General features: G+C 37.3%; 1 protein-coding gene across 4 annotated transcripts in view; it reads left to right on the top strand.

Moving 5' to 3' along the window:
* Positions 1–1,247: 1,247 nt before the first annotated feature.
* Positions 1,248–19,744, top strand: part of LOC124882189 (rho-associated protein kinase 2-like) — a 53,536-nt gene continuing 35,039 nt past the window's right edge. For 3 of the 4 annotated variants that reach the window (XR_007041826.1, XM_047388429.1, XM_047388428.1), the window contains exons 1-8: positions 1,249–1,712; positions 9,981–10,062; positions 12,107–12,207; positions 12,819–12,956; positions 14,817–15,077; positions 16,495–16,639; positions 16,724–16,862; positions 18,722–18,813. Coding sequence is in view for 3 of the 4 variants with exons in the window: in XM_047388429.1 (XP_047244385.1) it covers positions 1,617–1,712; positions 9,981–10,062; positions 12,107–12,207; positions 12,819–12,956; positions 14,817–15,077; positions 16,495–16,639; positions 16,724–16,862; positions 18,722–18,813 (1,054 nt within the window). In the remaining variant the exon portion in view is untranslated. Of the gene's footprint in view, positions 1,713–9,980; positions 10,063–12,106; positions 12,208–12,818; positions 12,957–14,816; positions 15,078–16,494; positions 16,640–16,723; positions 16,863–18,721; positions 18,814–19,744 lie in introns of all 4 variants that reach the window. The other variant, XM_047388427.1, reaches the window with a different exon arrangement.

The following is a 19,744-nucleotide window of genomic DNA, read 5'->3' as shown; positions in this document are numbered from 1 at the left end:
CGTTGTTTTTCTTTATTGTTTTTTCTTTAGTTTTCTGTGCTTCATTCTGGTGCTTTTACGTCTTAGTGCAAAGCCCTCTTTGACTTGCATTATGAAATCATTGAACACGCACATACAACACCAAACCAGATTGTGAAACTGACGCACCGTGGACGCTGTAAATACCTATTCTTAGTGCCAGCATGTCTGAAAGGCAGCGAGTCAACATTCCTAAAATGCTGAACGTTGCTCCAGCCTATGTGCTGTGGTGGTAAAATCGGCAGATGAGATAAGACAGCAGGAATTTCTGTCGAAGAGAAGACTTTTCATTATTATTATTACTATTATTATTACGGAGAAGAAAGTCATAGATCGGTCTGTTTGACCTCATGCGTTGAAAAGTAAAAAAGTAAAAAACGGAATTTGCGAAAGGAAGTCGGGACTTGTGAAGATTTCTTTGCATCAAGTCACAAACCTCTTCCATAGGAAACCCGGATGTAAATTATTTTCTTTTCAAAATAAAAGCATTTGGTTGTTTAAATTTTAATTTATCCATCCATTGTCTACACCCGCTTGTCCTTGCAGGGTCGCGGGGATGGGGTGGGGGTCATTGGGCGAGAGGCAGGACACACCCTGGACAGGTCGCCATTCCATCACAAGACAGCACAAACACACAACCATGCACGTAGACAGCCATACCTGGAGGCAATTTAGAGTAACCATAACATCAGTAATCATAACTTAACATTCTTGTTTTTGGACTGTGGGAAGAAGCTGCAGTACTGGAAGGACTGGTGACCTGCAGGGTGTACCCCGCCTATCTCCCGTAGACCGCTGGAGATAGGCACCAGCTCCCCTGCAACCCTGTATAGAAGAAGCAGGTATAGCAAATAGATGGATGGATAGTTAATTTATATACCTATTATTCATCAAAAATATTGTTAAATAATATTTCCCATTAAAATTGGACTTTGTTATAAAGACGTTTTAGAATTAAAGTAATAGAAACAGTTTTATGTTTTCCAGGTAATTTTAATTTAAATTGCACTTTTATGTCCAACGTAGCCCACTGCAATGGCTTCTTGGACTCAGCCTTTCAATATTGCAACTGTGAAATTTAAATATACTAATTAGTTATATATAATTTGCATTATAATCTTTTTTTCTTTCTTTCTTTCTGACTTTTACTTTGGTAAAGCAATCTTCACCGGAAGTTGAACGGCTGTGTTTTCACCATCAACCACCGTGCAATACAGGTTGGATATCACAATACCCTGGTGGTGCCTTGTGATTTTGGTGCAACTACCTGGCTTAAATCTGACGAGGCGCATGTGGCACCAAAGTGTCCGTCTCTTGACTTCCAGACATCGGTTTTCCCTTTTTTGTGATTTATTAATGAGAAAAAAGGAAGTCGGGAGGTTTTTATTTTTCAGTGGATGAATAATTAACCTGACAACTCAAGCCCTTGTGTACAGAGCAGCAATGATATGAGGAGCTGAGCCAAGGCGAGGAGTGCGCCTCCACCACGGCTGGAGAAACTTTAAAAAAAAAACAAAAAAACTGACCTGTAGGTGTTTTGTTTTAGCTTGTCTTTAATAATTTTGTGACATTTGACTTGGACAAACTCCACAGTAATCATGCTGGGAGCGGAAAGCAGAGTGGAAAGCCGGCTGAAGAAGCTGGAGTCCATGGTCAGGAATCCACAGTCGGCGCTTAATTTTTCAGCTCTGCTGGTGAGTGAGCAACAATTATCCTCCCATAAAAGACAGACCACCCGCATAAACACAGCTGATAAAAACACATGCGGAAAAGTACAGCCTTGGAATAATAACAACATCTGATTGTTCTAATATTCAGTTTAGCACGTTAAGTGAGCCTTATTATCATCAAGTTGAGGTGAAGAATGAAGCAGAAGGAGCCCCACCTAAACTCAATGTTTTCCTGCGTGGAATGCAACACTCCCTGTTTACACACTACAGCAGAATTATCTGAGTGGAAGGAGGATTAAATGTGATTCATTTCAACGGGGGGCAATAAACTAACTGAAACTGAAAGTCAGTCAAGTAAACCAATCCACTAAAAACCAGGCGGCTGGCAGCAGCTCAATCAATTCGTTATATTTTCTACGTAATAAATCCACACTGAACATGCATTTAGACAAACTAGCTGTTGTAACTGTTGACAGGTTTTTTCATTCCTGACCGAAGCCTGAAACTCTGTTTCTTACCTTGCAGCACTATGAGTGTGGATCAACATGTCTTATACATGCATTTCAATCTATCTGGAACCACACTTTTACCAAAGACATAAAAGTGTTAAAGTGTAAAACACGTTATTTTGATTATTCCGTTGATAAATCCTGACGTTTTCAACATACGGGATCGCCTGTTAGTGTGTTTTAATATTCAAGACCTTTTTCTAACGTTCTATGTATTTTACTAGGATGTTATTGAAGTTAGAAGCACAAAGTAGTCTATGAAGTGGAAGGAAAATGTTTTTTATTTTTTTTTAAATGTTTTACCAGTAAAAATCTAAAATTTGGGGTTGACATTTGTATTTAGCCCCCTCCTTTACCTTTAAAAATCCTAAATAAAATGTAGTGCAGCCATATGCCTTCAGAAGTCACCCAATTAGTTAATAAAAACTATTCACGTATTATTTGTTCTCAGTATAAAAACTGTTCTGTGAAGCACAAAGAGGTGTGTTAGGGAACCTTAGTGAACAAACAGCAGCAAACACATGGGAGAAGGTATGTTGCTCAAACGAGACCAAAATAGAACGTTTTGACCTATGTGTGTAGGAAAACTGACTCCATACTTAACCCAGAGCATCCTGTCCTGGCGGATAGGCATAGAGGTGTGAGCATCATGCTGGACACCAGGACAACAACTTTAAACATACAGCCAGAGCTATAATGCAGTAGTTTAAATCCAAGACTGTTCATGTGCTGGAATTGCTCAGTCAACTGGGTGAAAACAAATATAGGTACAATGAAAAACATATGCTGGAAACTTTTCCTTCCACCTTGCAATCACGATCTAATTTGTGCTGGTCTGTCACATACTCTTTTATAAAAATACATTTACGTTTGTCGTTGAGCATGACAAAAGGCTATTAATACTTTTTCAAGGGTCTGTATATGGGAAAAAGTTAAACCTAGACAGTTATCAGTAGGAAAACATGACTGGTAAATATGGGAGTTTAAGGAGAATATGTAACCACTCTGCTTGTTAAATGACAGAATTGTGTCTATTCTCGGGGGTTGATGACTCACAAGTAAAGTCCTGTGGAAGCCACTGCTAATAGCTGACAACTCCAGCTGGTCTCATGTTGCTGCGTAAACATATGACTTAAATGATGTTTAAATACGTCCACATCTGTGCTGCTCATCCTTTAAAATGTTGCCTTTCTTAATATCTCCAGCCAGCACTGGCCCTTCCTTTGTAGGTGGTTCTGTGGGTCGACGTAACAATGGCCATCATGCTTCCTGATGCTGGGAAATACCAAACAGGAAGCTGGAGTCATTTCCTGGAATTGAGTCGGAGATAATTAGTCCTGACCTCACCTTACCGTTTTTTGTGTGCCTGCAATTTGTTTTTGTTTTGGCAGTATAAAGCATATGTAAAGAAGATTTTAAATATTTTTTTAGAAGACATGAGGATCTGTGTTTTTGGTTTGTTTAAAGGGTTAATTTTTTTATTAAACTCAAAACACTAAAATCCCCAAAGAACAGTGGGGGGCTTTAAAGAACTATTTTTGTTCAGCTCAACTTAGATCCCTAGCCCTATGGATTACTAAAAATATAGATATGGGTAGAATGGGGCAAAAGGCTTGCCCAAACATCTCCCTAGATACATAACCTTTTACAAGAAAGACTGCTCAAAAAAATCTCAAGATTGAAAATTGCTGGATTAAGGAAACTATTAATATATGGTCAATTCAATTTGCTGGACTCTGTATCTAAAGTTGCAAAAATGGCTAAGAACCCATATTTCATTCCAGCTACTTTGGATGCAGGGTTTGACAGATTAACTACTTTTGGGGTTAGTATTTGTAGCACAACTTTTTAAATGGCCAATAAAGAAATCATTTGAATAAATCCAACGGGAATTCAGTTTACCAAAAACTAATTTTTATAGGTATCTGCAAGTCAGGCATTACCTTCAGAATCATAGTTAATGGAGGAAAATGTCTAAGCATATGACGAAGATTGAACAGCTTTTATTATCAAAGGGTAACTTAAAAAAACAAGCCTGATTTCAAAAACTGTATGGAACTCTACAATATGAATCCAATATTAATAACAGGGATGTTAAGGAGAAATGGGAACTAGAGGCAAATGTTAAAATAAAAAGAGATGATTGGGAAGAAATATTTAGATCAGGGCATAAATTAACAAATAGCCCGACATGGAGGGAGTTTGATTGGAAAGTGAAGATGCGATTTTTCAACACGCCATTCATCACTTTAAAATTTCATAAGACATCTCAGGTTTGTTGGAGGAATTATGGAGAAGTGGATGACTTATATTTTGGGATTGCCCTGGAGTGATTTTTGGAAATATGTACAAATAGATTTAAAGAGTATTCTAGGGATTGATGTGTACTTGGACCCATCCGTGTATTTTTTGGAAATACTTCCCAGGGATATGGTGGACAAAGACAAAGATATTTATTGGGAGTTGTACTACTGATTGAGAAGAAATGTATTATCTGCAAGGTTGAGACCACATTTTCCCAGTATCATGCAATGGAGAGATAGAATTAAAAAGCTCTCGATTATGGAAAAAACAACAGCAAGAGTATAACTTAAGATGGTGACTTTTGAAGCTAAATGGAAACCAATAGCTAGATTTATGATGAAACCCTGACACTTCTGTATACCTACTCAGTTGTTTTTCTTTTTGTTGTTTTTTCTTCTGTTTATTATTTTCCATATTTTTATTGCTGGTCATTTTTATTTTATTATATATGCTTAATTATGGTAATATTATTTTCCCTTCATAGAGCTGAGGTTTATTTTGGGGAAGTGTATTTTTGCTAAATGTCTAATATGTTTGGTTCTCTTGTTTATTGGTAGTTTTCAGAATACTTGTGCCAGATTCAGAATTAAAGGGTATGACTAAATGTTGTTTAACTACTTAGCCTCTAGATTAAAATGGATGATTGTGTAGATAAGGGGTAATACTGAAGTATAGTGCGAACTGGTGCAAGGATGGACTATTGTATATTTTTATGCAAGAAAGCCTTGGAAAATGAATGAAAAGATAAAAAAAAGTTTAATTTTCATTGGTACAGAAACTAAAAATGATAAACATGTGCAGGTCAGATGAAGTAACCTTCATGCTATGATTACATGTAGCCTTTACAACGTATGCTTAAAAAGAATGGGTCATGAAGTGGTAATATTATCAGGTGAGGTTCTTACTTTTGAGTAAGCATGTCTATGTCTTTACTCAAGATAAGCCATGATAAATACATTGCTAGTGCCATTTAATTTCTTCCTGTAAGCCATATTTCTGTGTACTCATTGGTTTAGTGTGCATGTTGATAATTAAAAGACAGCAGAGGCTTTCTTTGTTATCAGCAATATTCATGGTGTTCTGACAACTGTGGCCACTCTGTTTCTAAGAGGGCAAAGAAAAAGGAATTGCTGTCCACCTCAAATCCTTTAGAATGAACTGAATGGTTTTTGAAAGTAGAAGATTGCCGTTTTTTGATCTGATCTTTATAATCAAGGCTTTGTTATCAAATACATGGCTGATGGTATCACTTTGCAGTGCCTTATGTCACAACACAGGAATAGTTTACCTAGATTACCTAGATTATGACTCGCAGTCCGTATCAGCTGGATCATGTTCGGATTTGTCCAAATTCCTGAAAACTAAACAAGTTAGATCTATTTGTTTGCAGTTCTTAATTGGAAGACGTTTTAATCTAATACCTTTTAAAAAATACTTTGACGCAGAAACATTTTTCCTTCCTTATGAGGATGATTGCACAGTTAATGTACTGCACCCTACCTTAAATATTTTTATAATTTCTTTCTAGTGATTGATAAAACTCTTCAATAGTGAAAGAAAATGTTTAATGTGTGTTGATGAGAACGGCACAAATGCAAATAATGGGGTTAATATCCCCTGAATTAAATTTTCCTGCTTTGCTTAAAGCTTCATGTGTTTACATGTTTCAGGGTTTGACATCTAAAAATCTGTTGTGGACCATGTTGTTAATCTTTTAAGCAGATGTGACAGGTTCTTTCAAAGCTGCCAAATGTGGTGCATTTTTTGAAAATCCTTGTTGCGTGAGCTTTTTATTGCAGTGGGGTTGCTTCGCTGTCACTGTCTCATAGTTGTGAGACTTTTATTTACTCTTGGTGACAAATTTTATAATTGGATATAAAAGAAAATCTTACTTTTATCTGAATTTTTTCAGTTATCAATGTGGGATGGTGAATTGGACAAGTAGAAAAAAAGTAGAAAAGTTGATCAGAGTATCTAGTTCCATTGGTTATAAATATGATGTGTCACACCCTTTTCTCTTCAAAATGGGAAGGACAAGAGAACATGCCATGCAAGCAAGGCAGATGTTTAACTTCATGTGACATAAATTGAATGAATTTGCTGTAAGAAAATAGATACTCGCCTAAATGTTCCCCTATCTACAGTCAGAGCAACATTTAAAATGTTTAATGTGACTGGAACTGTGACAAACACTACTGGAAGAGACCCCATATTTATCCATCAAATCAGCAGGATGATAAAAGAGGTCAAAAGAAACCTCGCTGTTACAGAACTGCAGAATAGAGTGGCATCTAGGTGTCACAAAGGGCATCCGATCTGTCTACCAACCATTTCTTTGGGACGTATGCCAGTAAAAAGCCTCTTCTGTCATATTGCCAAAGACGGAAATGTGTGAAGTCTGTTTAATGTTGGTTGGGTTTCATGGGAACCATGTAATTAGGTCAGGTCAGACAAGACTGAGCTTTTTCACAGCAAACATTCCCAGTGGTACTGATGTAAAACAAAGAAGAATTGAATGGAAAAGAACCTTGTGGGGAGTGTTAAGCACAGTGAGGGATCTGTGATGCTGTGGGCGTATTTCTCTTTAAAAGGCAGCGGGACCTTTGTTTAAAGAGCATGACATTATGAGATCTTTAAAATCTGATGGCCTGTGGCAAAACGTTGGAAAAAGGGTTTACATTGGATGAGGGTGATGATCCAAAACGTATGAACAAATCAAACGAAATGTCTCACCAGTCACAAAATTAACCATCTTCTGTCGCCATCTCAGTCTTCAGACCTAAATTCTTTATAAAACCCAAAGTGTGTTGGACATTGGCATCACATTGTAAATAATTGTCTTTCCTCTTCATGTTTTTGCATTTAGTTATATGTAAAACAATTACATTGTCTTCTAAAGGGTTATCCTAAAAATCAAGCTATTGTGGACATGATTAACAACTATATTGTTTCACATTTTATCCATTTTTTTAAATTTCTTATATTAAAAAAATTCTTTTGAGTTTGGTCTCAATAATTTTATTACTTTCTAACTTCTTGATGGAAACTAATTCTCCAAGCTGGGAATCATGAGATGATTTAGCTGGTTACAGTTTAGCTGTGATTAACAAGCTTCTTCCTGGTTCCTTTTAGTTCTGTATATTAGATATTCTCCCCCCCTCTCTTGTGAAATTTCTTTACATTCCCGTTTCTTGGTGCAAAAGTGTTTAAATTTCACTTTAATAAACATTTAGGAGACATTTGATGGATTTAACAAAACGTCTGATTAGATTGACTAACTCTCCCTGTAAGAAGGCAAGTAAAACTAAAGAACTATCTGCCTGATATTGCCAAATCCAATCAGGGCATGGTCGTTTTGCACTATTTGCTTACAGCTTTTTGTTGGATGGATCCTTTCCTGGGAAGGACTCTTTCTGTAAATGTTCCATCAGATTGGAATTTGGAAAGTTGAGAGGTCATTTCAATGCCTTGGGCTACAGGGAATGTTCATGGAAACAGTTCAGATCGAATTATATTTATTCATGTTGAAACAGAGAAATTATCTACTTTTTGGGGGAAACCATTAATAAGAGTTGCTATGCTAGACTTTAACAATGTTTAATGAAAGTCTGAGCTCAGGGTTTGCAATCAAAGCATGCGCTTTTGACAAGATGAAGCATGAAATTCATTTGAAACAGTTTTAAATGTTATCTGTGCGTAGTTAATAAAGAAGAATATTACTGCAGTTTAAAGGTTTTGTCAATCATAACCACACACAGTCGACGCTATACTTTTTCTGGTTCTGTTGAATATGTCATTACATCTTTTAAGCAGACCTCACTCTCCCCTGCAGCAAAATGCCACAGTCATAAAAATCTGAACATATACCCACTGTGGAAAATGATCACAGATCCTAGATCACTTAAGCTGAATCCAAACCTCTAAGCTGCTTGTCCCACAATAGCTTCTGAGCCTTCAGGTCTATTTTCATCCATCTGCGGTGGGGGAGATCTCCCCTCACTGGTGCTATTTAAAGGTGAAGAATTGTTCCACACGTCCCTGATCACCCCATCTCCCCACCCCCGATCCCATCCACAAATCCCTGAACAAAAAGACCGATGGCTCAACTTCCCTAGACACACACATGCATGTTGGATGACTCAACTTGACCCCTGGTTGGATGAACAGAGGGTCACTCTGCATTCTATCCCCCCTCCCTCACCCACCTGCCCTGCCGGGGCAGTTGGGTGAGGGAGGTTTTGGATCACAAAGACATTTTGGATTTACACGCAACCTGAAACCCCTAATTTAAGCTCTGATGACACCACAGAGACCTCGGCTGTTAGTCAGATGCTCCCACTAACTCTCTGTGTTGAGACATAGAAATGGTCTGTGTGTTAGGTGTTTTTGTCTGTGGATTCAGAATACCTTGTACTGCTGCATTTATTTTCTTTAGTTTCTCTCCTATTTATATTGCACTTTGGGGAATTTGGTTAACAAAGCTGTTTCTTCTGGGTTTTACTGTTTTGTCCATTTATGTGGTCCTGATAGCTGCTATCAGGCAAATGAAGGTCAGTGTTACTCAACTGGTGCAATTTTATTTTAGGCAGAATAATAATTTTAAAAAAAAATCCTAGATTTAAGACAGTTTAGTTTAGTTTATTTAGCACAATAAAATCAACAAAACACTATACAGCTTTTGTTGTATTAGCACATGTAGGGGAAGAGGTACTCAAATAACATTAAAAAAGTAATAAAATATAGAATAATAATAAAACATTTGGTGATGTAGAGTGTCGTGTCTGTGTTAAACTTACTATTTGGAATTAAAGATTAAAAGTTGAACTTGACATCTTACAAAACCTACATAATTTTGAGTGACTTCAAATGTACTTTTAATCAGAACAGGCTTTTATCTTGCCACCTGACCCCAAAGCCCAGACATATTATAAAGCCAGAACTTCCTGCAGCTCCTTCAGTGTTACTGTAGGCCTCTTGGCAGCCACCCTGATGAGTTTTCTTCTAATCATTTCATTAATGCTGCGGTTGCACCATATCGTCTCCAGTTGACAATGACTGTCTTAACCCTGTTCCTTGGTTTATTTTATGCTAGTGGGAAAACCTATACTATAGTTTTGCATCAGTTTTTGTAAAACTGGCCTCTAATTGTGAGATAATTGTGGGAATGAAGACCTGATTAGTTGATTACAAATGGATACGTAAGTTTGTTGTGATCTAGTCTTGATATGCTCAAGACTATTTCTTCTGTTAACATGTATCTTATAAATGAATACACATATCTTTAGTATCAGAATATAATATAATATAAATTAATATCAGAAATTGTAAGATCATGCCATTTCTGAATTAGAACTTTGACTGTATTAGGAGCCCTACACATAAAAATTAGATAATTTAAGATTAATTTTAGCATTTCTGTTTTCTGTCTTTCTTCTCCTTTTTTAAGAAATTAAAAATGTTTATTTGTTTTGTCTTACAGGATTCCATGAATGCATTGGCTCATGATCTAAATTACCCTATCCTGCGAAAGAACAAGAACATTGAGGCATTTCTGAACAGATGTAAGAGCTTCTTCGTGATTGGTCGAACTTCTTTTCCGTGTTTTAGTGCTTTTGCCTTCTCATTTTCCTTCCTCCTGTTGTTATTTAATGCCAACAAACATGTTTCAATACAGCTGTAAGTGTGGCATCCCATATCCAATTTTTTTAACAGGAAGTCGAAAGTCATCGTTATAGTTTCTTTGCACTTATTGGCCAAATTCGTGTGTTTATTGTTTTTTCTCACTTTCAAATTGGTCAAATATAATTTTTTCAGGCCGGGGGGGGGGGGGGGTCTGACAGGTCAGTGCCTCAGACAGAGCATTTCAGTAACATGATTCCTTCATGTCATGAAAATTCAGCTTGGCAAAGTCAAGCCTGAATAAGCAAGGGATGTCATGTAACCGACATCATGTTCATCTAGGTGCATGCATGAATTAATGTTGTTAAAACTTGTAGGTGAAAGCTACCCAGAGGGCTGGGCGGTGGTTGCTAAAGTGAATGATAAGTTCATGATTATGCAAACAGTTTTCATTTTGCTTTATAAGGTTTATTGGGGAATGTGAATTAAGCACAAACTGAAAGCCTTGTGGATGTGAACTAAAATTTATTAAAACTTAAACTACCATTAGGACAACAGATAATGGGATTTTAGATTGATTTATGTTCTGCTTTAATTACCCATTAAAGTTATAATCCACCTGCAGAATAACCTTTAACTGACCTTTAACCTTTTATGTTTGACTGACCACAGAACAGTTCACTATAGACATAGGCTGACAAAAGTTCCCTTGATGTAAGTAAAAACACCACAGTTTTATGGTGTTTACAAAAAATTCTAAAACAAAAAATAAATTGCATGATCTAACAAAAAATCAACAAGTATTCTTGCTGCCACTTGTTGCTCTCCAACTGTTTGTTTTTATTAAAGTTAGCTTGACAACTGGGTGGGTGGCGCTTCTTTAGTTTCCACATAATTACTTCTATTTTTCAGTATTGTTTCCAAACAGCCAAATTTGTCTTGTAAGACAGAAAATCTAATAGCCTTTTTTAAGTGAGTTGTCTGGTAACAAGCAGCAACAGGTTGGGGAGGGGTGACTCTGTGCTTCCTCTTTGCTCTGGTCACTCTAACGCTTTCTCTGGGATCACAGTGAATGTATTTTAAACCATAAGAAAGGTATGACAGAAAGTTATAGCAGCTTTGACTTCTCAGTGAACCTTGAAACAGATAACCGGCTCATAGTTACTCACCTTTAAACAATCTTAAATGCCGAGGTCCAAACTGGGTGGGGGTGTTTTTACCTTTTACCTTTAGACTTTTTCTTTTGTAGAGGCTGATTATGTTCACACATGTAATCTACAACATTGTGCCGCTTATTAATTCATGTGCTGAACGTTTGTGGCTCTTACAGTATGTGCTACTCATCCAACACTTCTGAAACTTGTTGCTGGGATCAAATTCTCCTTCTCACTTTCAGCTCATATTGATGTGTTGCCTGTGTATTATTTTAATTAAACCTATGAATTTAATGCAGGTGTAAGTAATTATTACTGCCAGATTATTTTGCCATGTTGGTGTTTTTGAAATAAAATTTTAAAATGATCAATTTAAGCATCTTGATAGCTTGTGAAAACATTTATTATATATATCTTGTTTGTATTTTGGCAACATAACCCCCACATAAAATTGCTGAAGGAATAAACCTTTATTTAATTCACATGATTATGCAGTATTTTTATTTTATAATACATCTGGCCACAAAGATTCCTATGCTTGTCCTACTAGCATTTGCTTTATTCAACATCTTGTTCAGTGGTCAGCTAAGGCACCAAAAAGGTTAATATAAAAAGGACTGCATACAAGTCAATCAATGAATTTGTTGACATTTTTATTACCTTTTTTAATCTTTTTTTTTTTGTATGTAGATAATAGTCCATATGCACAAAGTGTTGCCAAAAAACTGTTTCTTGACCCTCACATAAACATTCCCCAAAATGCTTTAATGTAAGTGGTAGCAGATTGAGGTTTTGTGTTACTAAAGTTTTGTATTGTGTCTCTTACCTCCAGATGAGAAGCTGGTGAATGAGCTGCGAGAGCTCCAGGTAAAGATTGACGACTTTGAAAAAGTGAAGTTGATCGGGAGAGGAGCCTACGGCGAAGTGCAGCTGGTGAGGTGTCTCTTTGTTGATGGCCTGTAAAAAAGAAAAAAAATGTGATTTAATCTTTGATGTTCATTTTTGTATGTGGTGGTGCAACTGTCTTTCCTGAATTTAACAGTTTGCTTCTGAACCACTAGAGGGAGCAACCATCAAGACAAAAATAAATAGCACAATGTTTTAAACACAGAATTGTTAATTTTTTGTGTCCTACTTAACGAATCCTACATTTTAAAACTGGCAGTAATGCCTGGCTCTGATCTGGCCCTCGTCTCTTAACTGCCTTCCTCGCGTGCTGGAAGAATGAAGTATCTGATAAGATGTTTGGCTGTAGGAACAAGTCTGGACAGGCTCTGTGTGTGGGGTATGAAGTCTGGTGATGGGATGTGAAGGGGTACTCGTCTGTGTTTGTGTTCAGTACTTGTGTAAACATGTCTTTTTATGGGTGTGTACAACACTCACTGCTTCCAGTTTCATGCCTGAGTCACTACTGTTATCTCAGTCTTTGGGACATTCTAAATGTTTTTTTTTTTCTCATTGCACTTGTGGAGTTGTTACTGTTTACATTCCAGCGCCATCTTCTCTGTTTATCCGCCTGCCGATCCCCGTGCCCTCATATACAGGTCCGTCACAAGGCCTCGAGGAAGGTTTACGCCATGAAGCAGCTCAGCAAGTTTGAGATGATCAAAAGGTCGGAGTCAGCCTTCTTCTGGGAGGAGAGACACATTATGGCGTTTTCCAACAGTCCTTGGATTGTTCAGGTGTGGATGTGTATTTTACCCCAACACATACAGTGCTATGTCATCTTAAAAGTAAATGCAGTCCAACATAAATGTAATTTAATCTCAGTTTAAATCCGGCTGTTCTGTGGAGATTTCAACAGTTTTGTAGGGAGCATTAATAAACAAAAAGCATCATGAAGACCAAGGAACACAGCAGGCAGGTCAGGGAGAACATTTTAGAGAAGTTCAAAGCAAGATTAGGTTATAACAAAATAACCTGATTATTTAACTTCCCATAGAGTACTGTTCAATCCATCATTCATGTTACAACTGTAAACCTACCAAGGCATGCATGTCCACCTAAACTAAGAGGCCTGACAGGGAGAGCATTCATTTGTGAAGCAGTGAATAGGCCAATGCTTTATCGTAGCTGTAGAGATCTACAGTGCAGGTTGGAGAATCTGTTGACAGGACAAGTATTACTTGTGTATTCGACAGGCTTTCACTTTTTGCATTCCTACTGATGAACATCAGATGCATACTGGCTAAAACACCCATCATAGCTTAACTGAAAGACAATGCTGAAGTGGCTAAAAAATGCATCAACAAGGGTGAAGTTATTCAGAGAGCAAATTGACAGTGCTGCATCTATCCATCCATCCATTTATCTATTCATCCATCCATCCTTGCATTTGGTGTTATTTCCAGTTTTCCATTATTAAAAATGGGCCCAAAATAGACTGGGAAATCTGAAAGTTTAATTTTGCTGTAATGTTACTGCAGCCTTCTCTAGATGGTTCACTCTGGCCTTACTCATGTTTACACCATTTGTCTTCCTGCAGCAAAGAACCGCCCACAAGATTTCACTTTGAGATTTTTGCTATTTGTAGGGCACACCTTTAACTCTAGGAATCCCATCTGTAATATGATCGCACATGGAAAAAAAAACAATCAAAAAGCATTTTCACTTTTGTATTGGCAACGCCTCTTTAGATAATCTTGCAGCTATGAGGATATGGTGCTGATCCTCATGTTTTTGCCCAGTTTTGGACACATTTTCCACCTTCCTATTTTGTAAAATTTAAGCCAGTGAACAGGAATCCAGGTTTAAAATAATATTTTCCAATGTAACCAAACTAGCAATAAAAACGTTATCTGGCAGCCAATCTTGTTTTTATTGGCTTGTTATGTCACTGGTGAGTGAGTTAAGTTGTACACAATCATATTATATACAGTAGTGTGGCATTTTACTGCACTTTAAAACTACTGAGTTTTCAAGCATGTGCATGGCATTGGTTTTAATGAAGTATTGAGTTGGCAAATGCCTATTCTTAATAATGAGTACTTCTTGTTATTATAAATATTATTCTTAAAAAATAATTAAAGGTAAAACCTGTTTTTAACTTTTACCTACTTTCTTGACTGTGGACTAAGGGTGATTAAGGTTTTTTCTGTCAGGGCTTCAATGTTTTCATCAACAAGGTTTATCTCTGCTTCTACTTTGAGTTGTTACAAACACTACTGTTGTTTAATTTGAAATTTAATTTATATGTTTGCTGTTTTATTGATGCTTTTTTGTAATAACTTAACTATTTAGATATTAAAGTAAATAAAATGTTAAATATGATGATCTAAGCATTTTAAATGTAAACGTCATAAATTAAATTAAACTAAATTAACTTCATTTTTTAGATAAATAAATGGAGCCTATGTATTGTCCCTTTCCCAGCTAGAGCTGACATAACTCTCTGTCAGCGATGATTTATGACTTTCACTGTTGGATGTTAAACAATGAACTCAGATTGCTTAGAGATAAGCAGATGTTGTCATACCTTTATCCGAATAATATCTTTAAATGCTTGGAAATGACAATAAAGTGCTGAATTCATCTCATTCCAGCTTTGCTGCGCTTTCCAAGATGATCAGCACCTCTACATGGTGATGGAATTCATGCCTGGAGGAGATTTGGTCACGCTCACCATAAACTACGACATCCCTGAAAAGTGGGCTCGCTTCTACACGGCCGAGGTGGTGCTGGCACTGGATGCCATCCACTCCATGGGCTTCATCCACCGCGACGTTAAACCGGACAACATGCTACTGGACCAGCACGGACACCTCAAACTAGCCGACTTCGGCACGTGCATGAGGATGGACTCGGTGGGCTGATTTTACGGCTTTGTTTTCAAATTAGAGGGAATGAGATATTTTAGTATTTCAATGTTGTGGAAAATACCTTCTGTAATCACTGAAGTGAAAATGTATTTAGGTTTCTGTCTCATGGACAGATTCTCTATTTTTTTTACCTAGAGCTCTAGGGCACTATCAGGTGTTCAGACAGTGGAAGTGGCACTCAGAGCTGCACTCATGAGGCTGTTTTGATAAGACTCTGTGCTCAACTAGCACACCAAAATGTCACCATGGTTCTGCCTCTGATGTGAAGCAGGAAGTGTTTCTCAGCCTTTTTACCAGAGCTTTTCATAATAACTAGTCTAACACATTTGTGCCTTTGAGAAAATCCTCTAAACTCTTTAAAACGCTACAAAACATATTATGGTGTCTTACCATTTGTTTTGTTGTGCAAATATGTTTACAGAGTTGTCTGGTAATGAATGAATGAATAAATAAGTAAACTTTATTTATATAGCACCTTTGAAAACAGAAGTTACAAAGACAATTGAGAAGAGAAAAAGTAAAACCATTGCAAGCAAATAAAATAGATGCCAGAAGCAAGTAATAAATTACAAAAAACCATCAATTAAACATTTAAATTAAATCTCAAAAAACAGTAGTGTTTGTAACATATATATAACTCAATGTAGAAGCACAGATAAAACTTGCTGGTAATATTACTGCATGATTGTATACAACTTAACTCATTCACCAGTGACTTGAGAAGACATTACAATGTCTGTTTTTTGAATGCAACATATATTTTATCCCAGCCGGATTTTCTTCATGACAAACCTTATTTCTAAACATGTGTCTGACTCAATGCATACGGCTACAGTCTATAGTAATCCATGTATTGCTCCTGGTTTCATGCAAAGCAGTTTGCTGAAGTACTAGGCTAATCTTGTTTTAACACGAATCATTGATAATTCAACTCAAAGCATATTTTCATCTGATCTGGATGAGATTTTGGCACACTGACAAGTGACAACACACTGACAGGGAGCTTTAGCAGCTAATAAAGTTCTTATTTTAATCGATATGCCATTGCAGTGAAAACGCTTCGAAAGTCAAGGAAAACCCACAATTTTTTAGATCAACAAATTAATGAGCACAGCTTTTAAAATGGTTTTGTGAGTCATGAAAACTGACCATGATGTTTTCTTTAAAAAGGGTTATGCAAAAGTAACACCACCAACAGTTATTAGAGGTTGAGTTTGGTCAGAGACTCTGACACTGATCATTTCATAATGCAATGCTCCCAGGTACCCCAGGATCCAATACTAAAGAATCTGATACTTGTGATAAGATCTGAAACCCCCTTAGCCTAAACTCGGTCTGTAACTATCACTGACTACGTTATTATTTTCTAAGGGTATTATTTTGTGTGTTTGTCTGTCTGCAGAGCGGTATGGTGCACTGTGAGACAGCTGTAGGCACACCAGACTACATTTCCCCCGAGGTGCTGCAGTCTCAGGGTGGCGATGGAACCTACGGTCGAGAATGTGACTGGTGGTCTGTTGGAGTTTTTCTCTATGAGTTGCTAGTTGGTGAGTTACATTGAAAAGCAGAAGTATTTATTTTCCTGCTTATCTGTCACCATCTAGAAGTTTATTCTCTCCTTTCTGTCATAGGTGAAACTCCGTTTTATGCCGAGTCTCTCATTGGAACCTATGGGAAGATCATGAACTACCATAACTCTCTCGTCTTTCCGGACGATATGGAGATGTCTCAGGATGCCAAAGATCTCATCAGTGACTTTCTCACTGACAGGTTTGCTTATCAAAATTAAAAATTCTTAGACATTTTTCTTATCAGAATTCAATTCATGTTTTACTTTTTGAAAGGGCACCCGATACAAGCTTATATTTTATATGAACAGCAAGCGTAGTTTGGGTCAAGGAGTGTTCAATCTATGGTGAAGAATTTGATATTTTTGTTTAACCAGAAAATGCTAGAATAGGCCAGGGCAATGCAAAATCTGTCCCACTACCAAACAATAGTAAAGCTTTGTATAGATATGCAGAATTGTATTTAATAGGCTGGCAGCATCTTTACGATGGAAAGGTTCTGTGTCTAAACATACTGATTAGCTCGGGTCTTTTTGGGTTTTCTCTCTGCAACAGAGAAATATCACTGTACTTAAGTTAACTCTAGAGGATCTGAGAATGGGAGTTTCATATGTTTCTCTGGATTACCCAGTCATAGACCTGCAAACTGATCGGCCCTCTGGGACTAAAAGATAACATCAGGCAAGTTGTTGTAAATTAGAAACCTAGCTAAGGCATCAACAAAAAAACAACACAATCCAATGTGTGCCTAGTATTATACCTTAAAAATGTTTTGGTATATTCTTCCCGGGTTTCTATAGGAACAGCAGTTTATGCAGGAAAGCTAAATATTCTCCTTGTTTTCCTTGTTCTAATGGAATATTAGTCAATATGTTTTTTTCACGCTTAAGTTGGTACGATAAATGTTTAGTTTGGTGAACAATTGCCAGATTCTAAACCTCGTAAACCATCAATCTATACTTTGTGTAACTAGTTTATGATAATGGGTGTGATTAGTCTGACAAAGTGTTAGATAAAACAATCAAAGACTTAAAAGGTCTTCCTCCATTAGACTTATAATTATTTTGTTGAGTCTAATTGCCAAAAATAGCTGACTGAATACAAAGGTCTTCTCTGTTTGTAGAATCACTATTTAAAGTTCAATGAATGGATAAATAGGTAGTGGTCTTGCTTTGGGACCATTTCCAGTGGAAGAGACCACTTCCTGCTTATATTACTGAGCCCTCTCGAGAGAAGGCTTCAAACACAGGTCCTTTCTGCTTCTCTACAGAGCAGCCTTTCATTTTTTTCTCCTCACTCAGTATATTTACCTTCTCACTCATTATTCTCTCACCACGGACAGAATCACACGTGTGTATGAGGCAGCCTCACTCTGTCATTTTCTTCCCATTTTGGTGGATCACACCTCCTTTCTTGTTTTGAATTATTTCCTTTCTCCTTTGTTTTCAATCCATAATGTGCAACATTTTCTACTTTCTGTGTGCCAGTTTCCATTTCTCCATTTTCCCTCTTCATCAATAACTTGCCCCCGTGTTCAGTGTTCTGAGCACAGGGGCGCAGCTTTCAAACATGGCTCAGTTGCATGTTTGGTTTGTTTTATGCAGGCATCAGAAAACTCTGCTTTTTCTCTTTCTTCCTCCTCACCACTGCCGTCTCTCCCCTTCTGGCTTGATCTAGAATGTCCCGCACGTGGCAAGCCCAAACTGCCGCACCCCTCTGCAGTCATGCACCCAGAGGTGGTGGAAGTAAGTGATGGGGGCACAGAGAGGAGTTGAAAGGGGTTACTGGTGGTTCCTTCTGCTAACTTTCTACCATTCTGGAACTATATTATCTTGGTTCTGGCTGAACACAGGAGGTTCTCTGCACCAGTGGTTATGTGGTTCTCCATTATGGTCAGTTTGGTCAGAGCAGTCATTCCACTGGGCTCTGTGTTCTTGGGATGACATGTTAGTGATGGTGGGTGGAGGGGCGGGGTAGGGAGTGTTTTGCATTCTCACTAAGCCAACTCGCCTCTCAGGGTCTCTCTGCCTCCTCATGCCTCCTCCTTGTTGCTGTGTGCAGGAAGGTTCGACTAGGCCGCACCGGAGTGGATGAGATCAAACGTCACCCCTTCTTCAAGAACGACCAGTGGACCTTTGACAACATCCGTGACAGTAAGTGAGCACATGTGCAAGTCTCTAAGCCTCTGCAGGTGTGGGTTTCCTCTGTTTTTCCTGTCTCTGGTAATGTGTGACTTACTCTTGTTGCGATTTCTGTCTTATCACCTCCAGCTCATTCCATTCCCTTTCCAGATCCACTTTAGCCTGTTATTTTAGTTTATTTCCAGCTCCTGCACCAGTAAGCCTTCACTTATGGTACACATACTCTCCATATGTTTCCCTTCTCATTCTGGCATCATATGATAGGATGCTTTGTGGAACAGGACATCATGTTATTCCTCAAATCCTTCTGGAAGTCAGCTCATATTGAGTAAATCTTCAAAAAATGCTTTATAGACAACTGCCAAGCAATTTTCACAACAGTTTCCCAGCTATACTGGGTAGCTTGCATGTCTTTAACAGTTTAGGATTGATGTGAAGTTTAGATAATCTTTATCTTTTATGTCATTGTACCAATATACAGTATGCAATAAAATTGGTCTACTGATCCACATAAGGCGCATAGGGAAAGGTTGTATCAAAAACTATGTTCAAAATAAAATAAATAGTGGAGCCATAAAACCGAGAGAAATAAAAATTGCAGTTTGCATCAAGAACATAAAGATGCCAATGTCAGCAGCATACAATTTTAGGAAACTTGCAGTGAGGGACAAAATCAAAACAAACTTTTTTTTTTTTTTTTTTCCAAAATATGATGCCTTGCTTCTTAAACAATAAAAATTTCTTTAAATGTTCTAAAGACTTTAGATATTTAAAAATTTAAAAACAACATACTAAGCATGGGCTGGCATGAGATCAATTGCACCTTGGTAAAAAAAAAATATATATTGTAGTTTTACTAACATTTTCTATAACATTTTATTATTTTTTTTATTGTAATACATATACTTAAATAAAATTATAGAATACACACACACACCATTTA

Source organism: Girardinichthys multiradiatus, chromosome 15 (genome assembly GCF_021462225.1).
Source record: "Girardinichthys multiradiatus isolate DD_20200921_A chromosome 15, DD_fGirMul_XY1, whole genome shotgun sequence".
Taxonomy (NCBI): domain Eukaryota; kingdom Metazoa; phylum Chordata; class Actinopteri; order Cyprinodontiformes; family Goodeidae; genus Girardinichthys; species Girardinichthys multiradiatus.
The sequence above is the reverse complement of the archived record's forward strand: the minus strand, read 5'-3'. Positions and strand labels throughout refer to the sequence as shown.